The 27,922-nt window shown below is 39.8% G+C and overlaps 1 protein-coding gene across 3 annotated transcripts in view; it reads right to left on the reverse strand.

Annotated features, from left to right (window-relative positions):
- Positions 1–27,922, reverse strand: part of SLC35F5 (solute carrier family 35 member F5) — a 286,304-nt gene that overhangs the window by 240,129 nt on the left and 18,253 nt on the right. For 2 of the 3 annotated variants that reach the window (XM_053698004.1, XM_053698002.1), the window contains exon 2: positions 22,077–22,216. In XM_053698004.1, the coding sequence (XP_053553979.1) occupies positions 22,077–22,202 (126 nt within the window). In that variant the 5' untranslated portion in view covers positions 22,203–22,216. The remainder of the gene's footprint in view (positions 1–22,076; positions 22,217–27,922) is intronic. The other variant, XM_053698003.1, reaches the window with a different exon arrangement.

Consider the following 27,922-nt stretch of genomic DNA (forward strand, 5'->3'; position numbering starts at 1 on the left):
TATGATGTCAGAGAGAGGCGGCCGGGTAAAAGGTGATACTCACAGCTGCGAAGGGGGTACCTCTATGTAGAAACACTGCTGGTAGCAAAGTCGTATGCTTAGTGGGTTCCAATCCTCAAGGCAAACTCAGCCATAAATGCGTAAGACAAAAAGGAAACAAGGACATACAGGAACCGTGAACCAAGTGGTTTTATTCAAGCTTTGCAAAGTAGGGCACTAAACAGTGTGCAAGGCTTGGTGATTACAGATCTGACGCGATTCGCGCATGCTCAATGCGCTTCATCAGAGATCTACAGGTGTTCTCTAAAGTTGCACTATTATGCTGTACATCATCCAATCAGGGAACAGACAAAAAATGGGCGTGAAAAGACAATAAATATGGTGACTTAACGTGACTGAAAAAACAGTGATAATGTGATAATGGATAAATGTACAAAATAACTTGCATACATACATATGCATAAGTACAATACAATGTGGCTAAATAAACTATAAGATGAGATCAAAACTAAACATAAGATTATATTCAAATGCATAAGTGTAATGTACCAGACATAACTAGATGATAAAACTTAAAATTAAGTATGAAAGTATGTGTAAAAATATAAAAATAAATATAAGAATAAAAATAAAAAAGTACTAATCAGTAAATAGTTCTAAGTCTTGTCTCTTATTGATGCCCCTGGGATATTTAGTTTGTAAGGTAAAAATCCAGAAAGCTTCTTGTCTTAGTAGTTTACCTACTCTATCTCCTCCCCTAATATCCTTCCTTACATGGTATATACCTACAAAGTGGAAAAAGTGTATAATGTGTGTGCCATGAGAACGGAAATGTTTTGCAACAGGGGTCCTAGGGATGTCTTCGTCAAGAGACAACAAATGCTCTCTAATACAATCCTTGAGAGGGCGGGAAGTAAGACCCACGTATTGAAGAGAGCACTGTGTCAGGGTATTCACTATTACAATCCTGTCCCTTTAATTCTGAATCCTCTTTTCCTATTTAAGGCCCCTCCTCTCTATGCTCCTCACATGGTAATTTGAATCAGTTACTTTATGTGACTCCTCTCTGAAGACACCTAGCCCTTTCCTCAATCTGTGGGGATTTCTTACTTGTTGCTTTGAAACTTTGCAGCCTACATTAATCCTTCATTGCTGTGTCCCGGTGTGCCTATTCTATTACTTGCAGTTTCTTAGGAACCAAAGGAGCTGCTTTCAATTCCCTAACTGTTACACCGGGTGGCTGTGACGTCACACCCGGCATCTCAGCGTGTCTGCAGCGCGTGTACCGCGCTGTGTCCTTTCTACAAACAAGCATTCAGGATACCGTAAGGTTTTCATCTGGCTCTGACTTAGCCTTCCAAATAACCATCAGGAATTGGTCTGTATATTTTATTACTCTATTTGGATATCATTATGTCTCTCAAGTAAGCAAACTACTTAAGCACTGTATTCAATGACTGTTACTATCACTAAAATGCAGGATTAACTTCAACTGCCTGTTACATTGCCTACTCTGTTTGAACTGCTGCTTGATTAACATCATTTGCTGTGACCACCTTGAACCTAACTAAGTGACTTATCGTTTGTTACTATCCTATCATTGCATAATCTATATCTGATAACATAATCCAAAATATCATTCTAACTACATATGATATTCCCTGAAGTGCTGAATTCCTAACAAATACATTTTGGCCTAATTACAATATCTCTTTGAACTACATCTGTTTGTATTACATTCCATTTCACTTCCTGTCTTCTTTGTATATGTGTCAGCTATATCATTTAATCACTAAGTAATTAGTTGATTAACTACCTACTCTATCTATAGATACTCCTCCTATCTGTTGAAATACAGGCATCCTGTAATCTGGTTGCGTGACAGCTCCGTTTTCACTCTGTACCCTGCAGTAGTGACCCTCAGTTCAATGAGCAAAACCGGATTCCTGTAAGTTAAATCTGTGTGAATCCAAGGTTTGGTGTGAGGCTGAGTGGTCCTACTATAGCGGATACTAGGTACCTAAACTTATTTACCACCTGTTCTACCACATATCTATACAGAACATAACATATTACCAAGCCCAAAAAATAAAAGTACCTCTATCCACTATCATGGAGTTGAATGAGCTTTCTAATATTCTGGTTCTCAATTTGTATCTCTCTTAAACCCTGTAACATACTATCCATACTTTGTGCTAGAGAACCCACTCTATTGGAAAGCTCTACTGTAGTTTTTGATTCTCAGTACTGCAAGCAATTCTGCACTGATTCTCATACACTTTGTCATATTAATGTAGAGACATTACCAGATTGCTACAAAGAATATGCTGATGTTTTTGATAAGGTTGAGGCAGCCACACTTCCACCACATAGGAAGTATGACTGCCCTATTGATCTCATTCCTAACTGCACCATTCCATATGGTCATATATATCCTTTGTCCCAACCTGAACTAGCACACCTTAAGGAATATCTAGACGAAAACTTGAAAAAAGGGTTTATACGTCCATCCACTTCTTCTGCAGGTGCTGCTATGTTTTTTGTGAAAAATAAAGATGGCAGTTTACGCCCCATTATAGATTACAGACAACTGAATAAATGTACTAAGAAAAACAGATATCCCCTGCCTCTCATTCCTGAACTAATTGAGCGCCTTCAGGGTGCCACCATCTACACCAAGCTCGATCTTAGGGGTGCATACAATTTAATCAGGATGAGAGCAGGGGATGAGTGGTTAACGGCTTTCCGTACACGATACGGACTTTACGAATACACAGTAATGCCGTTTGGGCTTTGCAACGCCCCAGCCACTTTCCAGTGCTTCATAAATGATGTTTTTCACGACCTTCTGGATGTATGTATTGTTATCTATCTAGATGACATTCTTGTCTATTCAGACACTTTTGAAAATCATTTAAAACATGTAAAATTAGTTCTATCTCGTTTAAGACAACATCATCTCTACGCTAAACTAGAGAAATGTATATTTAATACTAACTCTATTTCATTTCTGGGTTACTGTATCTCTCCTACTGGGATTACTATGGAGACCAGTAAAGTAGAAGCTATACTCAAATGGCCAGTACCCTCATGTAAAAAAGATGTCCAGAGGTTTCTTGGTTTTGCGAATTTTTATAGAAAATTCATTAAAGATTTCTCACATATTGTTAAACCATTAACAACTTTAACTAAGAAACATATCAGGTTTTCATGGGATAGTAAAGCTCAGGACTCTTTCACTACCCTCAAGAATAAATTTACTTCAGCCCCTATTTTGCAATTCCCAGATCCCAGTTGTCATTTTACGCTTGAGGTTGATGCTTCTGAATTTGCAATAGGGGCTGTTCTATCCCAGAGGGCCTCTCAAGAAAAGCCATTACATCCTGTTGCATTCTACTCTCGTGTCATGAGCTCAGCTGAGATAAACTATGGTATTGGTGATAAGGAATTGCTTGCCATCAAATCCGCATTGGAATTCTGGAGGCATATCTTGGAAGGTACAAAATTTCCAATTACTATTTACACAGACCATCGTAATTTAGAGTATTTAAAGTCAAACAAGACCCTGACTTCTCGTCAAGTCCGCTGGAGCCTTTTCTTTTCACGTTTTGATTATGTGATCACCTATCGTCCAGGTTCTAAGAATCTTAAGGCAGATACCCTCTCTCGTATACCTCCTAAGCCACAAGATCATTTGACACCTGCCTCAGTGATACCTGCGGACAGAATCATTTGTTTAACAAACGATTTCTTGGAGACCCTAAAGCTGCAACAGAAGGAGGATTCATTAATAACACACCTCAATTTAAATAAACATTCTGATGAACTGTTCTATCATCATGATCAGCTATATGTACCCAAGGATCTCAGGAATCAACTTTTAGCAGCAGCTCATGATTCCTCTTTAGCAGGTCATCCTGGCGTACATAGGACTCTTCATATCCTCTCAAGGAATTATTGGTGGCCCAAAATGTCTGATACAATCAAGCAATACATCAAAACATGTTTTCTTTGCACTACTAAAAAACATCAACATACACGTCCCTACGGATACCTTCTATCTCTTCCAGTACCTGAAAGACCTTGGGCAGATATTGCCATGGACTTTATTGTCGATCTGCCACCTTCTGCTAACTTCAACACTATCATGGTCATTGTTGATCTTTTTTCTAAAATGGCCCATTTCCTGCCACATAGAGGTCTACCCACAGCTCAAGAAACAGCTACTCTTTTCATAGATCATATTGTCAAATTACATGGTCTACCAAATTCCATTACTAGTGACAGAGGTTCTCAGTTTACCTCTAGATTTTGGGAACATCTTTGTAAATCCCTCAACATCTCTAGGAGGTTAAGTACAGCTTTTCATCCACAAACCAATGGGCAGACTGAGAGAACAAATCAAGCCCTGGAACAGTATCTCCGTTGTTACTGTTCTCTAGAACAAGATAACTGGCATTCTCTCCTTTCCACTGCTGAATTTGCTCATAATAACATGCTCAACTCCTCCACTAAAATGTCTCCATTTTTCCTTAACTACGGTTTTCATCCTTCTTATGACATTCAGACTCCAAAAAATTCTCCTATACCCGTTGTTAATGATAAAATCAATACCTTAGTGAAAGGTTTCGCCACTGTTAAACAACTACTACTCGATGCTCAAAAAGCTCAAAAACATTACTACGATCTACGACGTTCTAAACCTCCTGAATATAAGGTGGGAGATAAAGTTTGGTTAAGCACGAAGAATATAAGATTACAAGTTCCTTCCAAAAAGCTCGCTTCACTTTATTTGGGTCCCTTTGAAATTAAGAATGTTGTTAATGTGAATGCAGTCACTCTTCAATTACCTTCTTCCATGAGAATTCATCCAACATTTCATGTCTCACTCCTTAAACCCTATGCTTCTATCAGGGCTACATCTTCGATGGATACTTCTTTAACTCATGTGACAGATGAGAAGGAGTACGAGATTGATTCTATTCAAGATTCTCGATACTTTCGAAACCACCTTCAGTATTTGGTCAGTTGGAAGGGTTATGGACCTGAAGAAGACTCTTGGGAGCCTGCTACTAATGTTATGGCTCCACGCTTGGTTTCCTTGTTCCATAGGAGGAATCCTCACCGTCCAGGTCCTTGATCCGCTGAGCGGCTCCTTGAGGGGGGTGTCCTGTCAGGGTATTCACTATTACAATCCTGTCCCTTTAATTCTGAATCCTCTTTTCCTATTTAAGGCCCCTCCTCTCTATGCTCCTCGCTTGGTAATTTGAATCAGTTACTTTATGTGACTCCTCTCTGAAGACACCTAGCCCTTTCCTCAATCTGTGGGGATTTCTTACTTGTTGCTTTGAAACTTTGCAGCCTACATTAATCCTTCATTGCTGTGTGCCGGTGTGCCTATTCTATTACTTGCAGTTTCTTAGGAACCAAAGGAGCTGCTTTCAATTCCCTAACTGTTACACCGGGTGGCTGTGACGTCACACCCGGCATCTCAGCGTGTCTGCAGCGCGTGTACCGCGCTGTGTCCTTTCTACAAACAAGCATTCAGGATACCGTAAGGTTTTCATCTGGCTCTGACTTAGCCTTCCAAATAACCATCAGGAATTGGTCTGTATATTTTATTACTCTATTTGGATATCATTATGTCTCTCAAGTAAGCAAACTACTTAAGCACTGTATTCAATGACTGTTACTATCACTAAAATGCAGGATTAACTTCAACTGCCTGTTACATTGCCTACTCTGTTTGAACTGCTGCTTGATTAACATCATTTGCTGTGACCACCTTGAACCTAACTAAGTGACTTATCGTTTGTTACTATCCTATCATTGCATAATCTATATCTGATAACATAATCCAAAATATCATTCTAACTACATATGATATTCCCTGAAGTGCTGAATTCCTAACAAATACATTTTGGCCTAATTACAATATCTCTTTGAACTACATCTGTTTGTATTACATTCCATTTCACTTCCTGTCTTCTTTGTATATGTGTCAGCTATATCATTTAATCACTAAGTAATTAGTTGATTAACTACCTACTCTATCTATAGATACTCCTCCTATCTGTTGAAATACAGGCATCCTGTAACCTGGTTGCGTGACAGCTCCGTTTTCACTCTGTACCCTGCAGTAGTGACCCTCAGTTCAATGAGCAAAACCGGATTCCTGTAAGTTAAATCTGTGTGAATCCAAGGTTTGGTGTGAGGCTGAGTGGTCCTACTATAGCGGATACTAGGTACCTAAACTTATTTACCACCTGTTCTACCACATATCTTTACAGAACATAACACACTGCTGGCATGTGACAAGATAGATCACAAAGACACTAGTGCAATCTATCCTATTTTTAATTCGATAGCTTAAACCTGTTTGAGAAGAAATGAAGTGGTCAGTTTTGCTAGTGTAAGTGCAACGTTTGCAAATATGACCGCATATGAAAAATCCATTAGATGCTGAAAGCCAATGAAGAGATTGACCAGGCTTATTAAAGAAATGTTTCTTAACCCTGTCTCCTACAGTGGGCGCCTTTTTGGCTACACATTTGATGATATTTAAGTACTATATCACAAATTCTATGGTATTGCTGACTATATGGGGTGGAAAAAACTATGTTGTCAGTAGATGCCGACTCCTGATTATCACAAGTTTTTTTATTATTATTCTTGTATGTGCCGGTCAGTAGAGTATGTCTATTTTACTGATTTCGTTAGCTGTTTTGATCAGATTTATTTTGTTATAACCTCTTTCTTGTAAATGGAAGGTTATTAAGTTGGCCTGCTTGGTGTATTCTAACAGGGTAGTGCAGTTTCTACGTGCTTCGATGTACTGGCCCTTAGGTATTCCTCTAGTGATATGACCAACATGGCAGGAATCAGCCCTAAGGATGGTGTTACGTGCAAGGGTTTTTCTATGAATTGTAGAGACTACATTATTGTCACCATCTATAGAAAGCTGTAAATCTAGAAAAGAGATGGTATCATGTGCTACATTATGCATGAATGTAAGATTGAAATGATTGCTATTAAGCCAATCAATAAAACCGGAATAAAGCAGCTGTTACTCTGTACATACCACCGAAAACAAAATTGTCCTAAATCTACTGAAATATGCAGGGTCCATATACTAATAAATCAGCTAAACATCTCTTAAATTGTGTGTGTGTTTGTGTTAATTAATAAGATGCATAAGATTTATGGGCAACTTAGTCTTTAAAATTGTAGCCAATACTGTAGGTAATAATTGGTATAAAACTATCGATTATAAACTATGAAATGGAAATAAGCCCAGTTTTAAAATTATTTTTTTTAAAAAGGAGGAGATCTCCCACAGTAAGCAAAATATAGGTAAACACTGTAAGAGATCTAACTGAACTGTTTTTGGGACCCTGTAAGATAACCTCAGTAGCTGAATAAGTATTTCACCAAATCTCCCTTACATGTTTGTGGGGTTACTTAACAAAGCAAATGTATATATGAATATTGAATGATATTAATAAACCATGGTAAAGCAAAAAGCAGCATCACAAAATGGAAATACTGATATTGCTTGATATTGTTACACTTTTTCCTACAGTGTTACAACCTGAGCTCAAGTTTTTTGTTTCTATTTTGGGAGTCAAGTTCTGCTCTTATATCCTGGACTGCTTACACGTTCTTCTGATTTACCTAACCACTCTCACTTAAAGTCGGATCAAGTGTTTGTTCTGCCGCTGCAGCCATCTAGCTCCGATCAGCTGATTCATCTCCCCTGCATCGTGGAGCGGTGACGTCACACGCCAACTTGTCGGCTCCAGCGCTGCTGCTCTCATCTGCCTTGCTCTCCGCCTCAAGCCGTAAGCTCTCTCTCCTGCTTGCCGAGACTTTTGCTTACTCTCCAAGTACTTACATTACCCTCAAGCTTTGTTATTTGCTGGTACAACTCCTCAGTATTGTAGTTTACATGTGCACCTGTTATAATTATTGTGGCTTAGAACTCGCCACCCTATGATAACTTCTTGTGTTAACACTATATACCCTCTGGTAGTTGTCACAGTCTTTCTGCTGTATATTCAGTATTTACTTACATGTGACAACCATAGAAACACCTTAACCTATATTACCATCTAAGAATATGCTAAGTTTATACTTGGGTTCTGACATTACTTTATTTAGTAATTCATGTTTTTACCCAGTTTAAACCTTGCAACAAAATATACTCTCAGCAGTTGTGATTCACAAAATGTATTGTTTATTCCAACAAAGTATCTCTGACCTTACAGAATATCAAGCCTTTTAAACATGGATCCAGCTGAGATGACAACTCATATACAATCTCTTTCTCAAAAAATGGATGTTTTAACTGAAGGCCTCAATACCCTTAAAAAAGAAAATGAGGGACTGAAAACATATATTAAAGACTTTGTAGATAGTAGAACACGTTTTCAGGAACCACAAGTTAGTCTCCCTGATATATTCTCAGGAGATAGAAAGCAGTTCAGAGACTTTAAAAAACTCTTGTCTGTTACTATATGCACTAAAACCATACACTTATCCCACTGATAGGGTTAAAGTGATGACCACCATATCTTACTTAAGAGCAGAACCCAGAAGTTGGGCTAATTCATTTCTGGAGACAAATGACGATATACTTAATTCTCTAGATTCATTCTTTTCTGCCCTAGGTCAGCTATACGATGACCCTTACAAACAACTAACCGCTGAAACAGCTATGCGGTCTTTAAGGCAGAAAAGAAGGGATGTAGAGGATTATATTGCTGACTTTAAGAGGCTAGCAAAAGACACCCAGTGGAATAACTTGTCACTAAAGAACCAGTTCCGTTTAGGGTTGTCAGAATCCATTAAAGATGAGCTCTCCCACATTGAAATACCTCACACTTTGGAGGAATTAATTAACCTTAGTATTAGTATTGACAGACGGCTTAGAGAGAGACAACATGAGAGAGCATATCATGAGTCAACACATAAAAAACATAACCCCACTTTACCCTCATATTCACATCCTAAAAACACCAGTGAACCTATGGAAATTGGTTTTCTCAAAGGCCCATTAAGTAATCAAGAAAAATTAAGAAGACGCACTCAGAACTTATGCATGTATTGTGCTTCAGAAGAGCATACAGTTAAAGCCTGTCCTATCCTCCAAAGACAGAATAAGGGTAAGATCTATCAGCCTTATTATTCTCTAAACGCTGTTTCTAACTCTACTAGCTACTGTAATTTATCCCTTCTATTGCAGTGGGATCAAGTTCGAGTGACCATCTCAGGGATAATTGACTCTGGTGCTTCAGCCTCTTACATTGATGTGTGTTTTGCCACAAAAAATAAAATACCACTTATAAAAAAAAAAGGCTCCTGTACCTTTAAGAGGAATTGATGGGGAGGTTTTGCCCTCTGGTCCTGTGCTCTATGAAACAATAACTCATCTCCTTTCCACACAAGACCACCATAGGGAGTAGATTTCATTAGATGTCATTACATCACCTGTCTTCCCTCTTAATTTAGGCTTACAATGGTTAAAACGACATAACCCCCAGATATCCTGGTCCAGTCTCACTGTGCAGTTTAATTCTGATTACTGCTCAACCACTTGTTATCCTACTCTCTTCCTACAACCTCCTCCAACTCCCACTGATATAGAGATACCTAATGATTATATCGATTTCTTAGATGTATTTAGTAAAAAAGAATCCCAAAATTTACCCCCACATCGCAAGTATGACTGCCCGATTGATTTACTCCCAGGTGCAGTCATACCATGTGGTCACATGTTCCCTCTGTCTAAACCAGAGTTGGAACACCTAAAATCCTACATTGAAGAAAATCTACAGAAGGGCTTCATAAGACCATCTACCTCCCCCGCTGCCGCGGGTATGTTTTTTGTAAAAAATAAAGATGGCAGTTTAAGACCCATAGTGGATTACAGGCAATTGAACAAGGTTACTATTAAAAACTGGTATCCTTTGCCGCTTATCCCAGAGCTGATTGAGCGTTTGGAAGGTGCCAAGGTGTTCACCAAGCTAGACCTACGAGGCGCTTATAATCTCGATCGTATGAGGGCTGGAGACAAATGGCTGACGGCGTTTCGTACTCGCTATGGCTTATATGAATACACCGTCATGCCATTCGGTCTCTGCAACGCCCCGGCAACCTTTCAGCACTTTATTAACGATATCTTTAAAGATATCCTTGACACTTACATAGTGATCTATCTCTACGATATTTTGATCTATTCGAAAACACCAGAAGAACACACAAAACACGTTAGACAAGTATTATCTCGACTTCGCTCTCATTCTCTATATGCTAAAGCCGAAAAGTGTATATTTCACACAAAAAATATCACTTTTCTTGGTTACCAGATCTCTGAATTTGGAATACAGATGGACGATTCTAAAATTACTACCATTCAACATTGGCCACAACCAAGTAATAAGAAACAGGTACAAAGTTTTTTAGGCTTTGCAAATTTCTACCGAAAATTCATAAAAAAACTTCGCAGCAATAGCTAAGCCACTCACCAATCTGACAAAATCAAATATCAAATTTCTCTGGACCACTTAAAACAGAAGTTCACTTCAGCACCCATCTTACGTTACCCAAACAACCAGTTCCAATACGTATTGGAGGTTGATGCCTCCGATTACACTATTGGAGCAGTCCTTTCCCAAAGAAAACACTTACAAAAACCTTTACACCCAGTCGCCTTCTATTCAAGGTGCTTGACCGTTCCTGAGATGCATTACCCTGTGGGTGATAAAGAATTATTGGCTATCAAGGTTGCCTTTGAACAGTGGCGTCACCTCCTTGAGGGTGTTACATACCCGACCATAGTATACACTGATCACAGGAACTTACAGTATTTAAAATGCACAAAAACCCTCACTGCCTGACATGTTCGTTGGAACTTGTATTTTTCCAGATTTGACTTTCTCATCACCTATAGACCGGCTACTAAGAATGGGAAGGCGGACGCTCTGTCACGCCTGCCTGGTCGTTCTGTTCTCACTTATCCACAACAATCTGTTATACCCGAGAATAAATATCTACTCTTTCTCATTGATTCCATTCCGTTCCTAAGAGAAGAACAACAAAGATCTAACTAAGCCCCTTCAACAGCTACAGTTAAAGCAGGACTCCTTGTACTACTTTGGCGAGAAAATATATGTACCTCCATCTCTCAGAGATTTGTTATTACATTCAGCCCACGAATCCTTATTCGCTGGACACACCGGAATCCATAAGGCTCAGGAACTCATTAAAAGATCCTATTGGTGGCCTGAAATGACTACAGACATAATAAAGTACATCAACAGTTGTTCAGTTTGTGCCACCACTAAAAGATCAAAACATCGCCCCTATGGGTTGCTCATGCCTCTTCCCACTCCAACACGACCCTGGGCAGACATAGCCTTAGACTATATAGTTGATCTCCCAAAATCCTGTAATAACACAACAATCCTAGTTGTGGTTGATCTTTTCAGTAAAATGCTACATCTGATACCTTACCGCAAGCTCCCTACTGCTGCTGAAACTATACATTTGCCTCTAATACATGTCAGACTTTATGGACTCCCACGACAACTCCTCACGGACCGTGGCTCTCAGTTCACTAGTTCTCTCTGGACAGAATTCTGCAAAATCTTCAATATTGACAAACGACTCAACCTCTTACCACCCTCAGACTAATGGTCAGACCGAGAGGTCTAACCAGAGCATTGAACAATTCCTAAGAAGTTACTGTCATTTTAATCAAGACTCTTGGTCTCAACTCCTCCCGTATGCTGAATTTACATTTAACAACACTGTTCACTCCACAACCAATCAGACTCCGTTTTTTATCAATTACGGTTTCCATCCGACTTTTCAACTACTGCCTCAAATCAGTTCTTCACCACATATCAGTGATCTCTCAAGTTCCATAGCTTCCAATTTTGCGAAAGTGAGCTCTGCTATTGAAGAAGCAAAAACCAAACAAAAACATTATGACTTGAGGAGGATTGCTCCACCACATTACTCTCTTGGAGATTTAGTTTGGTTGTCAACCAAAAACCTGCATCTCAATACTCCTAGTAAGAAACTTTCACCTTTATTTATTGGTCCGTTCCCAATAATCAAGATCATAAATGATAACGCTGTTCATTTACAATTACCCAGTACTCTCAAAATACACCCTACTTTCATGTTTCCCTGGTGAAACCATACCGGAGTGTACGAGATTCTACTTCAAAACAACATATACCTCCCGTCACCATCGATCCCAACGTTGAGTATGAGGTTCAATCTATTCTTGATTCCAGAATGTTTCAGGGTACCCTACAGTACCTGATAAGTTGGAAAGGCTACACTACGGAACACGATTCCTGGGAACCTGCTGCTAATATATCAGCCCCCAGACTCATCTCCCGCTTCCATCAGAGGAATCCGGACCGTCCTCACCCTTGACCCACGGAGTGGCTCATTGGGGGGAGAATCCTGTCATGATTCCATTTGCCTGGAACTAACATTGTTACTTTTGTATCACATTACACTATACCTTTAATTGCCTAACCACTGCCCATGCTACGCTATTTAAGCCACCTCCCTTCTCTCCACATTGCTTAATATTGTTACACTTTTTCCTATAGTGTTACAACCTGAGCTAAAGTTTTTTGTTTCTATTTTGGGAGTCAAGTTCTGCTCTTATATCCTGGACTGCTTACACGTTCTTCTGATTTACCTAACCACTCTCACTTAAAGTCGGATCAAGTGTTTGTTCTGCCGCTGCAGCCATCTAGCTCCGATCAGCTGATTCATCTCCCCTGCATCGTGGAGCGGTGACGTCACACGCCAACTTGTCGGCTCCAGCGCTGCTGCTCTCATCTGCCTTGCTCTCCGCCTCAAGCCGTAAGCTCTCTCTCCTGCTTGCCGAGACTTTTGCTTACTCTCCAGGTACTTACATTACCCTTAAGCTTTGTTATTTGCTGGTACAGCTCCTCAGTATCTTGTTCTATTGTAGTTTACATGTGCACCTGTTATAATTATTGTGGCTTAGAACTCGCCACCCTATGATATCTTCTTGTGTTAACACTATATACCCTCTGGTAGTTTTCACGGTCTTTCTGCTGTATATTCAGTATTTATTTACATGTGACAGCCATAGAAACACCTTAACCTATATTACCATATAAGAATATGTTAAGTTTATACTTGGGTTCTGACATTCCTTTATTTATTAATTCATGTTTTTACCCAGTTTAAACCTTGCAACAAAATATACTCTCAGCAGTTGTGATTCACAAAATGTATTGTTTACTCCAACAAAGTATCTCTGACCTAACACCATCTCTGAACGAGAGAAATGGCAAAACCCCAGACGTACGTTTCGGCCTATTGTGGGCCTTGTCAGTGAGGTACAGCCATATCCCTCTAGGCACAATGAGCAACGGTTCCACATCTGGATTCCCGCATCACACTTAGGGAGACTTCCCCAAGTGTCATAATTTGCATAAATAAAAAAAGAGAGAAGCGCTCAACCTGGGAACGAACAATAGCATAATAGCTTGTTCTATGGCTAGTTACCACCCTAGAAGCAGCCTATTTTTGCTCAATATGTGCCTTTCACAGAGAAGAACTTTCCTGTAGCATATCAGTCTGATCCTGACTTCACAGTACAATCCAGCACCGAAATACCAGGCAATCCCTCTCTGAACGAGAGAAATGGCAAAACCCCAGACGTACGTTTCGGCCTATTGTGGGCCTCGTCAGTGAGGTGCAGCCATATCCCTCTAGGCACACTGAGCAACGGGTCCACGTCTGGATTCCCGCATCACACTTAGGGAGACTTCCCCAAGTGTCATAATTTGCATAAATAAAAAGAGAGAAGCGCTCAACCTGGGAACGAACAATAGCATAATAGCTTGTTCTATGGCAGGGGTTACCAGAAAGGGTTAAAACATAACTTTTATTTAAAAAAAAAATAAAAAAATAACACACCATTTAAAAAACCCAGGACATTACACATCGTGATAATGTGTCAAAGAGGTAAGAAAGGACAAAAAATATGGCCTTTAAATTGATATAGTCCTTGATACCACTGGCTGTGATGGCTACTAAAATGGTACATGGTTTAGAAAAAAAAACAAAAAAACACTTGGAGAACGTTTCTGGGTGGTGACCAAGATCGACCTACTTAGAGGCTGAGCTCATGCAGTTGATAAATCCGCTGTTTATTTGCAATTTGAGATATCATCCATCAGTAATATTTTTGGATTTGGACTGCATTTAATATCTTGATACAACTGATCTAAGTCTTTGACTTTAACCTCATCCCCAAGTAACGGAATGATTGGGCCTCAGCGACAGTTCAGAAAGGATCCTGGCCTATCTTTACCCTCACCCCACCCAGAATACTCTGGCTATTACAGAGGGAGTGAAGTGAACCACATCTAGTATTTGGAAATGGATATGAAAGTATTTTATGCAGTTTCTTATTCTAGAGAAATACAAAAAGAAAGTCAGTGAGAGGTTTGACAATCGTATCCAACAGTTGCGAGCATAGGATGCAGTGGAAGGTAGTTTAATGGATTTAGAGATGATAGAGGATTCACAGAGTAGTATACCACTAAGCAGTATTCAAGCACCTACCTCAACAATATCAGAGTCACCAGCTAAGTCCCAGAGTGGGATAGGGAGCTCGCTAAGCCCTGATCTGTATACCTACTTTGCCTCAACCTCACAGATGAAAGGCACATTTCTTGCAGAGTGGCCCTAGATGAAGGAGACTCCTTTTGTACAATAGTCCTCAGTCATTAGAGGTGCAGCTGACTCCCGCATGGACTGCTGCAAATGGGAGGCAACATGCAATTTTGATCCTGAGTGACAGACTGCATCATTGATGAGAGTGCTGCAGTTTGACTTGGGGGACCTACCTCAGTGAAGAGGTGATAGGAGAGATATATATATGTTTACCTTGCTAGGTGGACGCTGGCAGAACAGAAGGCCTTTCTCAGTACCTGCTTATTTTTGGGTGGATAATTTCAGATGGAGAGTTGGAGTGGGCTAACTGTTTATTTGTTATTATATAAGAGCTGACTATATGGGTTATAAGGTCTCTTAAGCTCTATGAGATTAGTGTACTGCCGGCATTTATCTGTTTGATTGCCTTATTTTGTTTTAATAAGCGATGCTGTAAATTTAAAATCTACGCTTGAATAACAGTTCTTTTAGTTACATTTAGAATCCAGGCTCCAGTGTATTGTATTTATACTATAATGCAAGTAGTTCTTACACAGAAAAAGATTGTCGTAGCCTTATTTATATAATTGTTTTTAGTGCCGTTTTATCATTTGAATTCCATCACATACTCACATGCCATTCATACTAAATTTATTGAAAAATTATTTAAAACGGTCAGACACTTCACTTACATTTATTTAAAAAATCACTTTAACTATGTGATTTTCTTATGATCTCAATGTTACCTTGTTGAAATATGTACTAATATTATTATTGTTACGTTACTTGATATGCTTAATGGGATGTGTAAGAAGAAAGCAAAATAGAGTATCTTTCATTCATCAATATCTTCCAAATCGCATTTTTTTTTTTTTTTTTAAATTAAACTACTTTTATTTTTTATATCCTCTGCAGTTCCGTAAAGCACTGGCTTTTATTGGTTATAATGACAAATCAGTGTTTATCCAATCCTAGCGTGCCCCCTTTGGCGTCCATTGAGTCAGTAACAATGCCCACGGTTAAGAATTGCTTGGAGAAAAAAAACATGGGCCCTGTTACTGACTCGATGGACGCCCAAGGAGGCACGCTAGGATAGGATAAACACTGATTTGTCGATACAAAGAATAAAAGCCAGTGCTTTGTGGACAAAGGAACGACCGAGGGTATAAAAAAATAAAAAGTAGTTTGTTTATCAAAAATATGCTATTTAGAAGATATTGATGAATGAAAGTAACCCTATTTTGCTTTCTCCTTACACATCTTGTTAAGCATGCCAAGTAACAATTTCCATGATTTCCAATTATAAATAATTGGGTGTTTGGATCAGCAATTTCATTTTGATCTATCAAATAACTGAAGGACACAGTAATATTTCAGTAGTGAAATGAGGTTTATTGGATTAACAGAAAATGTGCAATATGCATCAAAACGAAATTAGACAGGTGCATAAATTTGGGCACCCCAACAGAAATATTGCATCAATATTTAGTAGAGCCTCCTTTAGCAGAAATAACAGCCTCTAGATGCTTCCTAAAGCCTGTAATGAGTTTCTGCATTCTGGATGAAGGTATTTTGGACCATTCCTCCTTGCAAAACATCTCCAGTTCAATTAGGTTTGATGGTTGCCGAGCATGGACAGCCCACTTCAAATCACCCCACAGATTTTCAGGTCTGGGAACTAGGATGGCCATTTCAGAACATTGTACTTGTTCCTCTGCATAAATGCTAGAGTAGATTTTAAGCAGAGTTTTGGGTCATTGTCTTGTTGAAATATCCAGCCCCGGCGTAACTTCAACTTTGTGACTGATTCCTCAACATTATTCTCAAGTCTCTGCTGATATTGAGTGGAATCCCTGCAACCCTCAACTTTAACAAGATTCCCAGTACCGGCACTGGCCACACAGCCCCACAGCATGATGAAACATCCACCAAATTTTACTGTGGGTAGCAAGTATGCCGCCATGCATAACGCCCCTTGTTATGACCAAATAACTCAATCTTTGTTTCATCAGTCCACAGAACCTTCTTCCAAAATGAAGCTGGCTTGTCCAAATGTGCATTTGCATACCTCAAGTGACTCTGTTTGTGGCGTGTGTGCAGAAAAGGCTTCTTCCGCATCACACTCCCATACAGCTTCTCCTTGTGCAAAGTGCACTGAATTGCTGAACGATGCACAGTGACACCATCTGCAGCAAGATGATGTTGTAGGTCATTTGGAGGTGGTCTGAGGGCTGTTTTTGATCGTTCTCACCATCCTTTGCCTCTCCGATATTTTACTTGGCCTTAACAAGAACTGTGCCTGTGGTCTTCCATTTCCTCGCTATGTTCCTCACAGTGGACACTGACAGCTTAAATCTCTGCAATAGCTTTTTGTAGCCTTTCCCTAAACTATAATATTGAACAATCTTTGTTTTCAGGTCATTTGAGAGTTGTTTTGAGGCCCCCATGTTGCCATTCTTCAGAGGAGAGTCAAAGAGAACAACAACTTGCAATTGGCTACCTTAAATACCTTTTCTCGTGATTGGATGCACCTGTCTATGATGTTCAAGGCTTAATGGGCTCACCAAACCAATTGTGTGTTCCAATTAATCAGTGCTAGGTAGTTACAGGTATTCAAATCAACAAAATGACAAGGGTGCCCGAAATAATGCACCTGTCTAATTTCGTTTTGATGCATATTGCACATTTTCTGTTAATCCAATAAACCTCATTTCACTACTGAAATATTACTGTGTCCTTCAGTTATGTGATAGATTGAAATGAAATTGCTGATCCAAACACCCAATTATTTATAAATGAGAATCATGGAAATTGTCAGGGTGCCTAAACTTTTGCATACAACTGTATATTATATATATAATAAGTATGTAAACAATTGTATGTGTGTGTTTTTTCTAAAGTCTCTAGCCAAAAGAAGGGTTTATCCTATTATAAATTAGGGTCTTTGGGTAGTTCTTTAACTTTGCTGTGCACCTGGCGGCTCCTGTGAGCCTCTATTCAAATAAATGTACAGTACATTTATTCACGCCAGGTGATCGCTATTACCACAGTGATAACCTGGGTGTTAAAACGTATATAGTGGCTTTATTTTAAAAAAGGGGCTTATAGAGTCCATAATAAGGGGTTTTGGGGGTCTCAATGTCTTTTAGACACACACCAGTGGACCACCCCTGCTCCCTTATGTTCTGAAAGTAGTGATTAGCTCCAAAAGTAGCTCCCCCTCCCCCCGGAATGATGACATGTGGATGTTATCCGTACTAAAAGTGTTAAAGGGACATAAAAGTAATAAGGAAACTTTCATGATTCAGATAGAACATACAATTTTAAGACTTAATTTGAATTATCAAACTTCCTTAGTTCTTTTTGCATCCCTTGTTCAAAATCATACCTCAGTAGGCACAGGACCAGCAATACACTACTCTGAACTAGCTTCTCATTGGTGGCTACACACATATACTTCTTGTCATTGGATCACCAGATGTGTTCAGCTACCTCTCAGTAGTGTATTGCTGCTCTCGAGGTGAGTTATCAACAAACTATAACAAGAGAATCAAGAAAATGTGAGGCTAGAAGTAAATTGAGAAGCCTCTTACAATTAAATGCTCTATCGGAATCATGAAGATTTCATTTTGACTTTCACGCAATTAGAAAAGCTGAGGCTAGAAGTATTTTTCACAAAAAGAGCAACACCAGGACATGGTTTTATAATCTTAAGTTTAAGGTTAGTAGGCTCAGGAGTAAGTTGCAGAAGCATTTCTTTACAGAATGGGTCATTGATTCATGTAAAAAACTTACATTACAGGTGGTAAAGACAAACACTGTGTGTTACTTCAAGAATGCTTGGGAAAAGTCTAAGTATATCCTACTTACTAATCAAACTTACACTTTATACTTTTACTTAAAGGGACAGTCTAGACCAAAATAAACTTTCATGATTCAGATAGGGCACGTAATTTTAAACAATTTTCCAATTTATGTTTAGCACCAAATTTGCTTTGTTCTCTTGGTATTTTTAGTTGAAAGCTTAACCTAGGAGGTTCATATGCTAATTTCTTAGACCTTGAAGGCCACCTCTTTTCAGAATGCATTTTAACAGTTTTTCACCACTAGAGGGTGTTAGTTCATGTTTTTCATATAGATAACACTGTGCTCATGCACGTGAAGTTATCTGGGAGCAGGCACTGATTGGCTAAACTGCAAGTCTGTCAAAAGAACTGAAACAAAGGGGCAGTTTGCAGAGGCTTAGATACAAGATAATCACAGAGGTTAAAAGTGTATTAATATAACTGTGTTGGTTATGCAAAACTGGGGAATGGGTAATATAGGGATTAACTATCTTTTAAAACAATAACAATTCTGGTGTAGACTGTCCCTTTAACCCTTACACACAAAAATAAATGTAATATGTCTAACGGTTGTTGTTTCATACACATGATGGAAAATAATAAGTAAGGTGTCTGTTTAATTATGTAACCCTTCTTGACTCACAAAATATGTAAAGACATTCCTGACTTTCACAAAATATCCAGATGCATGACATCCGTATGAAATACAAACTGAAAAAGGATACAACACATAAAGCATAACACATGTTGCAACACTGAACCACATTTTTTTTCTTTCATGATTCAGATAGAGCATGAAATTTTAAGCAACTTTCTAATTTACTCCTATTATCAATTTTCCTTTGTTCTCTTGCTATCTTTATTTTAAAAGCAGGAATGTAAATCTTAGCAGCCCATTTTAGGTTCAGCACCATGGATAGCGCTTGCTTATTGGAGGCTTACATTTACCCACCAATAAGCAAGCATAACCCAGGTTCTCAACCAAAAATGGTTCGGCTTCTATGCATCACATTCCTGCTTTTTAACCCCTTGAGTGCTAATAACGGCTCAGAGCCGTCATTAGCACTCAACTACTTTTTTCCAATCTGGGGGCCCCCACCAGCTCCTACCCCGGCGATCGTGCCTGCATAGTGACAGGCATCGATGGGGCTTCCCGTTACGTGTGGTGACGTCACACGCAATGACGTGATGACGTCACTGCGCAATTTTATTTAAAATTGTCCATACAAAGTATAGGGAAAGGGGGCATGCTGCTTAGAAACCTGTATCTCAGGGATCTATGCAGCTACAGACCCCCAAGACCTACCATTTGAAAGGTAATCGCCTAACCTTTCCAATGGTATAAGTCTTGGGGATCTGGGGGGGGGAATAAAAAAGTAATAAAAAAAGGTTTTTTTAAATAGTAAAAAACTGAAAAATATAGAATTCATCTTAGCACTCAAAGGGTTAAATAAAGATAGCAAGAGAACGGATAAAAATTGATAATAGGAGTAAATTAGAAAGTTGCTTAAAATTGCATGCTCTATCTGAATCATGAAAGAAAAATGTGGGTTTAGTGTCCCTTTAACAAAGAGATTGTAGTGATTAGGGATGCACCGAAATGAAAATTCTGGACCGAAACCGATACCGAAAATTCAGGATGCCCCTGGCCGAAAACCGAAACCGAAATTGTTTTTTTCTTTTTTAACTACAGTGTGTGTGTGTGTGTGTGTGTGTGTGTGTGTGTGTAGCTGAGAGAGCTTGTAGGCTGGACAGCTCCAACAAATGGACGTGGTCACTTGTACCGTAGGGCGTTATCTGCAGTGAAACTGGAGCTCTATAAAGGGAGAGCGTGGTTATAGCCAGACAACAATACGAGGTGGACATGTGTTTTGTTTTTGGGTGTAGTTATCCGTGCGATGGGCGTGGCTGCACCTGATTGTCTCTCATCGTATTTCCGCCTAGTTCCTGGTTCGGGTCTCACACTGACCAGTCGGATTATATGTCCGGAGCCCCAAATGGAGTCTGCCTATCACCAGGACCACCGGACTTAGCTACATCCTTATGTGGAAGGTGGTTATAGAAAGTTACTGTGCTTTTTTGGATACACTGTCTGGTGGGTGTTAATTTGTACCAACTGTGTGCAAGCTTGGGGCTTATGCATATATAGTGTGCACGCATATTTGCCTCAGGCGAATAGAATGTCTACGCACAAGAGGCTGATGTATGAGCACTGTATATAAGGCTTATAGACATTCACTGTGTGTGCTTAGGGCTGTGTCTGATAATATCAAGTGTTTATAAACATGTTACATATCCTCCTTTGATTACTGTATTTACTATTCAGAACTTTGGTTTCCTTCACAAAAAAAAGAGCTCTGCTGGTTTCAAATATCATCATGTCATGGTACTTATGTGTGTGCGCTGTGTACCATGCCAGTGCTGTGCTGCTCACCTTATGCTAAGGATATACATGTAACTCAATAGAACAGGGGAGGGCTGTACATTTTTAGCCATTTTGGTCCTCTTTGGGCCGAAATTGGAATTGCACATTTTCGGCGGCCCAAATGTTGGTGCATTGCTAGTATTATTCTTTATTTAGTTCTGTGTAACAGAATCAGATTTAACCGTTTTTGTTTTGTTACCAATTATCAAAATAAAGTATAGTCCTAGATAACTATTATTATATGCAAAACAGTAAGTCAAGTAATGAACTTAAACAGCAGCTCTAGGCTGGCATCAAATTTGAAATATGTTACACAATAATTTTACCGAAAATAAAAGGCAAAAAAAACGAAAACCGAAATAACAAAAAATGCAATTTTCGGCCGAAACTTTCTGCGGCCGTAATTTCGGTGCATCCCTGATTGTAGTGAATCAATTGAATAGTGTCTTGGAGTTTGGTTTCATTGCTACCCATTGTGTAAAATAGGATATAAAATTAAATTAAAACCTTGTGGCCTCAATAAATTTGGATATATGAATAAAGGCAAAAGTTGTGCAATGCACTTAGGAGATGAAAAAGCACAAGGCTATGGTGCAGGAACTGCTACATCAGTATCTCTTCTGTGCATAAAGCACATCAAAGCACCATGGGCAATTGTACAAGAACACAAATAAATATCCAGTTATGCATAAAACTAAAGATAACTGTTGAATCACCTTTAAAAAAAACCTTTCATTACTGTGTACTGACATTTGTGATGGCTTATTCTTTTCATATTGTTATTTTCTTTTTTGAAACTTAATAAAAATCATTTTAACAAAAAACAAAAACAAAACAAGGAATTAGTAACTATTGATGAGTGTTGGAGGAGTTAAAACATCAAGATCAGACTGATACAGCTAAAAGTTAGCCGTCATCTGAAACCCATCTTCTTGGATTGATAGACAATGAGCAGAGCAACCAAAAATAAATATGATTTTTTTAAGTGTACTTATAAATGTGAAGCCTTACAGTGCACTGCTGCTCATTCAAAGAATGGGATGAACAGTTAGAGCACTGGACAAAAATAAATGACCATTACTCACTGAAGTCAGTTCAGAGGAAGCAACCCAGATTACATCAACGAGAAGCAGAATAACAATCCCAAGAGCCAAGCGTCGTCTTTGTGTACTGGAGCTTCCAGGAGCACTCATTCGATTCATATTGACCATCCATCCAGGTCCTACTGAAATATATAAAGACAAATCAAATTAACACGAATACCTAATCAAGCCCACCCAGTACAGAACTCATACTATTCCTTCCAAGACCATGTGCGACTGAAACACACTGGGATTTATCATATATATGAGATGGAATAGAAGTGGTAATTATATGAAGAACTAACAAGGGTTATTGTGGAATACACTAAAAAAGGAACAATAACATGGATATATAAGCTATGGTCATGTATAAATGGAACTCATCAGCACCAATAATTATTATAATGAGATAAAGAACCAGGCATATAACTGCAACTAAATACATTCATACTCACACCATAAGCAAAATGCCTCAATAAAATTGATATAACCAATTGACCAGACAGAGATATTAAACTGCTGAGTTCAACTACAGTAGAATGGTTACTATGCGACTTCCGGAGTAGGCGGAGCTGGTCTGACGCGCATCTTCAGCGTCTCTAGGCCGAATATCGTGGCCCCCATCCGCTACGGTTCAGCAAGCCTGATTGTTTAGACCGGTCGATCCAGGCGCAGTTAACTGGGCGCTGTCCAGCTTGTCTGGATAAATTGGACAAGGAAGCAATCCCAAGCCGCTAGAAGCCCACTGGCTAGGGCCTCCACCACACCACTTTTTTCAGCATGATGCTCGGACTTCAAAGAGCGTCAGACACATTTTGAGGGGGTATATCCGACGGTTCTGCTGGAGGGGCATCCGTCTGAGGCAGAAAGGAAAAGGAGTATACAGACAATCAATACGCCACCCACACCAGAGGCTTACCTACACTGCACTATGCTCCCAGGACCCCTGCTCTGGCTGGAGTAGTAGTAGTGTGGTCGCAAACCGCATCTTGTACTAATCGCCGCCAGATGTAGATAACCTTCATGCTAGATGAACTCTGCCTTACGCGATATTGTGAGAGTGATTTATCCTGGAATCCATATTTTTTTCTCTCTACACTTGATACTGTGCTGGTTAATCACCTGGTGCTATATTAAACCATAGGCAGGCAGCCTGTGAAAGAGCACCTAGACCAAAAATGTATTGGAACTTTAAACATGTAAAAGGCAGATAATTAACTCTTCGAATAAGCCTTCTAAGTACTGCATCTAATTTTGCCAGGGGACCAGTTGGAGATTAATTAATTATTGCTCTCAAGCTTTGGGGGGTTTTTTTGTTTTTGTTTTTAATTGAAATAATTTTTATTGAGTTTTCACAAACATAATTCAAGTCATGAACAGCAAGTACAGGTGGGTTAAAGTATATACTTCTTTCCAGCATAAGTACATAATATGGTAAGCCAAACCAACATTCCTAAAGACATAAAGACTACCTCGCCACCTATAACCACCTGTAGATACATACAATATAAACTTGAAATTTAACTTCCCCTTCCTCCCCCCACCAGGTGTTTCCTTTTCCTCTGGGTGTCTAACCAAAATATATTAAAGTTTAATGTCATAACTTTGCTAAAAGTGTCAGGTATGTCCAGATACTATATGTCAGACCTTAATGGGTGTCCTCAAATCTCTCCCCGCTTTCCAACCTTCCTAGTCTCACCCTCTCCTCTTTCCTCTGGTTGGTATGTGGACGAGTGTGGTCCTTTAAAATCCAGTAAAACCAGATTTTCTGAAACTGATCAGTATTCCCTTGTGCCCATGCTGCTAGTTCTAACATTGTATAAGTGTCGTTTATTTTATCCAGTATTTCTGCCCACCCTGGTGCTCCCACCTTCCAGTGTCTGGCTATGCATATACGTACACAAGTACAAAGAATCTTAATAAAGGTGTTGAGTGCAGAATTTAACGGTCTTACCCTTTCATGCAGAAGTGCCTGAGTTATCGTGAGCTCAATATCTTCATCTAAAGTGTCACTAAGTAATCTCGAGAGACTCTGCCATATCGGTTGTATTTGTGAGCAGTCCCACCACATGTGCCTATATGTCCCTCTCTCCCCGCACCCTCTATAACAAGCTGCACTATTCAGGGATGGGATATGGGCTGTTCGTTCTGGCGTAAGGTACCATCTAAAAGCCACCTTCAAACAGTTCTCCTTCATATCTGCACTGAGCATGCCCTTCCCACTTTCTGATAAGATCTGTTCCCAGGTCGCCCTGTCTTTTACCTCCCCCACATCTCTCTCCCACCTCTCCATGAGGGGAGACTTAAGGGTGGCATTCTTCCCTTGTAATGCCAAGTAAATCTGAGAGATCACATGTTTCCCCCTGGATTGTGTGCTGCATATCCTTTCTAGTGGAGTCATGGGTTGGCGTATTCTACAAGCCATATATTTAGAGATAGCTGATGAAATCTGTAAGTATAGAAACCAATTTAATGTGCATGGTTGGATTTTGTCTCTGATCTGGTTAAATGAGAGTATTGCTGTTCTATCTAGATAGTCTGCCACTCTGTACAATCCTTTATTTTCCCATTTCCCCACTAGTTTTGTAAGATCTGCAGTCAACAGGAATTTCAGGGGTAGTAGTAGTGAGTGAGGGTTAAGTAGTCCTTTCTGTTGTGTTATCTTATGCCAGGTATGTACTGTGTTTTGTGTCACTGGTGATCTATATGTGAGCTTTTTTGTGTTTCCTGTGGGTTCCCATAAAATATCTGCCGGACTCTCGCTACCTTCCATATCCGCCTCTATCTTTGGCCAGATTACTCCTTGAAAGTTTTTCCCTATGATTACCGATTGTGCTAGCCTGGAGGCTTGATAGTAGTCCACTAGGTTTGGGACTCCCACTCCTCCTATCTGTCTGTGTTGCTTCAGTGTCTGTGATGCTATTCTTGCCCCCCCAACCCCCCTCAAAAACCGTGACAAATCCGCCTGCAGGGCATTTAAATCCGCCCGGGGGACCCCAATCGGCAGAGCTCTAAAAAGGTATAAAACCCTAGGGAGGACATTCATTTTTATTGCTGACAACCTCCCGTACCATGAAAATCTACCCTTACTCCAGCTATTTAAATCCTTCCTAATGACTCTATAGAGAGGCACATAATTTAGTCTGTAAAGTTCTGAAAAGGTGCTATTAATCTTAATCCCCAAGAAAGTGATATGGGTCTTTGCCCATGTAAGATTAAAATTTAGCTCTACCAACTTTTTGGTATGGGGCGGGAGACATATCGGAAAAGCTTCACACTTGTCCAAATTAACCTTGTAGCCCGAAATCTCTGAGAATTTCCCTAGAATATCATACAGTTTAGGTAAAGAAGTCAAAGGTCTGGTCAGTGTCAATAGGATATCATCTGCAAATAGCGTCAGTTTATAGTCTTCGGTACCCACCCGCACCCCTGTTACATCCGCCGACTGTCTAATGAGCGCAGCTAGTGGTTCTATGCAAATGGCAAACAGCAGCGGGGAGAGCGGACATCCCTGACGGGTCCCGTTTAAGATATCAATGGATCTTGAAATGTATCCCGCAGCTCCCACCACCGCCGTCGGCCGTGAGTATATGGTTGACAGTGCCTTTATAAAAGCTCCCTTAAAACCCATTCTATCTAATATTTTAAACTTAAAGGACCAGTCTATCCTATCAAACGCCTTTTCCGCGTCAAGTGATAAGAGTAGTGATGGTGTCTTGGTCTGTGTTAAGTAATCCACCAGGGTCAAGATTCTTCTCACATTGTCTGGGGCCTCTCTATCCATAATAAAACCCACTTGATCTCTATGGATTAGTGACGGCAGGATCAATTTAAGTCTGTTGGCCATTATTTTTGTAAAAATGTTGAGATCCGTGTTAATCAATGAAATAGGTCTATAATTTTGACAATGCTTTGAGTTTTTCCCTATTTTAGGAATCACCACTATTTTAGCCTGTAACATATCTCGAGGTAACTCCCCTCCCGCCAGCACACTATTGCAAAAAGTCAACAAGTGGGGTAATAGCTCTTTTTTAAATAACTTATAATATTCCCCCGTTAGTCCATCTGGGCCCGGTGCTTTCCCCGTCTTAAGGTCTCTAATCACTGTTAATATTTCCATGGCTGAGATATCTGCATTAAGAGTTGAAAGGTCTGTATCCCGAATCACTGGTAAATTGACCTGCCCCAGAAGGTCATTTGTCTGCCGAGTGAGGTCCCCCGGAGCCACCTTTTTCCCATCATAAAGATTCTCATAATATTTTGCAAACGTTTCGGCTATTTCCTGAGGGTTTGAAGTTGAAGTCCCCCCCTGTTTCTGGATGGAGGGGATTGCAAAGAACTTGGTTCTCTCCCTCAGTTTGTAGGCCAGATATTTATCTGGCTTGTTCGCGTACACATAGTAGTGTGCCCTCAACCTCAAAGCTGCGCGAATGGAATTCTCTTTTAAAATTATGGACAATTCTGATCGCCTAGACTGAAGGGACTTATATACCCCCCGCGATAGAGTGCGTCTGTGCTCCTGCTCAAGTGTCTCCACCTCCCTCTGAAGTTTACTCACTATTTGTGTCGATTGCTTCAACGCCATCGATTTCTCCTTAATAAGTATACCCCTCATGACCGGTTTATGTGCTGCCCAAATCATCAGTGGATTTCCCGTTGTCCCCACATTTAGCTGCCAATATTCCTGCATTGCTACTCTGATCCTATCACATATTCCTGGGTTCTTAAGTAACGTTGGATTGTATGTCCATGATCTTGGCCGTGCGAAATGCAATATGCCTGCGAGTTCTAATATTACTAGGGTATGATCTGACCAAACACACGGTTGTGTGCTTGATGCTATCAAGTTAGGGGTTAGTATTTGGCTCACAAAAATGTAGTCTAAAGTGGAGTATGAGTTGTGCGCTGGTGAATAATATGTGTAGTCGTGTGTGGAGTTCCCAACCGCTTCCCATGAGTCTATAAGGTTGTGCGCTCCCAGTGATTCCCTGATGGACTTAACAATCGCATTATGGCGATGCTGCTTGTTTGACTGACCCCCGTGTCCCTCCCCCGAAAAGGAGGTCATAGATACATTGAAATCCCCAGCCAAAATTATCCTGTCTTGTGACCACTGGGTAAGATGTTGCGTAATGTTTCCAAAAAATGCATTCTGTGTTTCGTTGGGTGCATATACATTGCAAAGGGTAACTTTGGTGTTCTGTATCGTGCCTCTCACTATCACAAACCTCCCCTCTTTATCCCTAGCTACACTATCTAATATGAAATCCAGAGATTTGTGTAATAGAATTGTCACCCCCCTCTTTTTAGAATCGGTCGTAGAGTGAAAATGATGTGGGAACTGCTGCGTCCAGTATTTTGGGACAGTCTGAGATATAAAGTGCGTTTCTTGAAGAAATATAATGTTAGCTTTTAACTTCAGGTAGTGTGTCATTGCAGTCCTCCTTTTAATATCCGAATTTAATCCCCTCACGTTATGGGATATTAGTCTGATGTTATCTGTCATCTTTGGTCCCCTCTATCTCCTTTCTCCATGTCCCTAGCTGAACTTTCCCAAAAGGTCCGCCAGAACCGTCCCAAGCCCCTCCACCCGCATTTATCCATGGTACCTGGGTTTCTATAACACCTCGAACCGTCCTCCCCTTTTCTCCTCCAAGTCTATAAGGAAACACCTGGGTTAAAAAAACAAAACTGAAATAACAAGTAAAATTGAACATATAAACATAAACTCTAGTTACCTTCACTGAGTTCAAACTCATTGCATACCTAGGTGCAGTTAACCATATCTTTTACTCGTTATGGCATGACTCATATCATAGACATAGGTTATAGTCAGACAAGAAAAAAAA

Source organism: Bombina bombina, chromosome 1, assembly GCF_027579735.1.
Source record: "Bombina bombina isolate aBomBom1 chromosome 1, aBomBom1.pri, whole genome shotgun sequence".
NCBI lineage: Eukaryota > Metazoa > Chordata > Amphibia > Anura > Bombinatoridae > Bombina > Bombina bombina.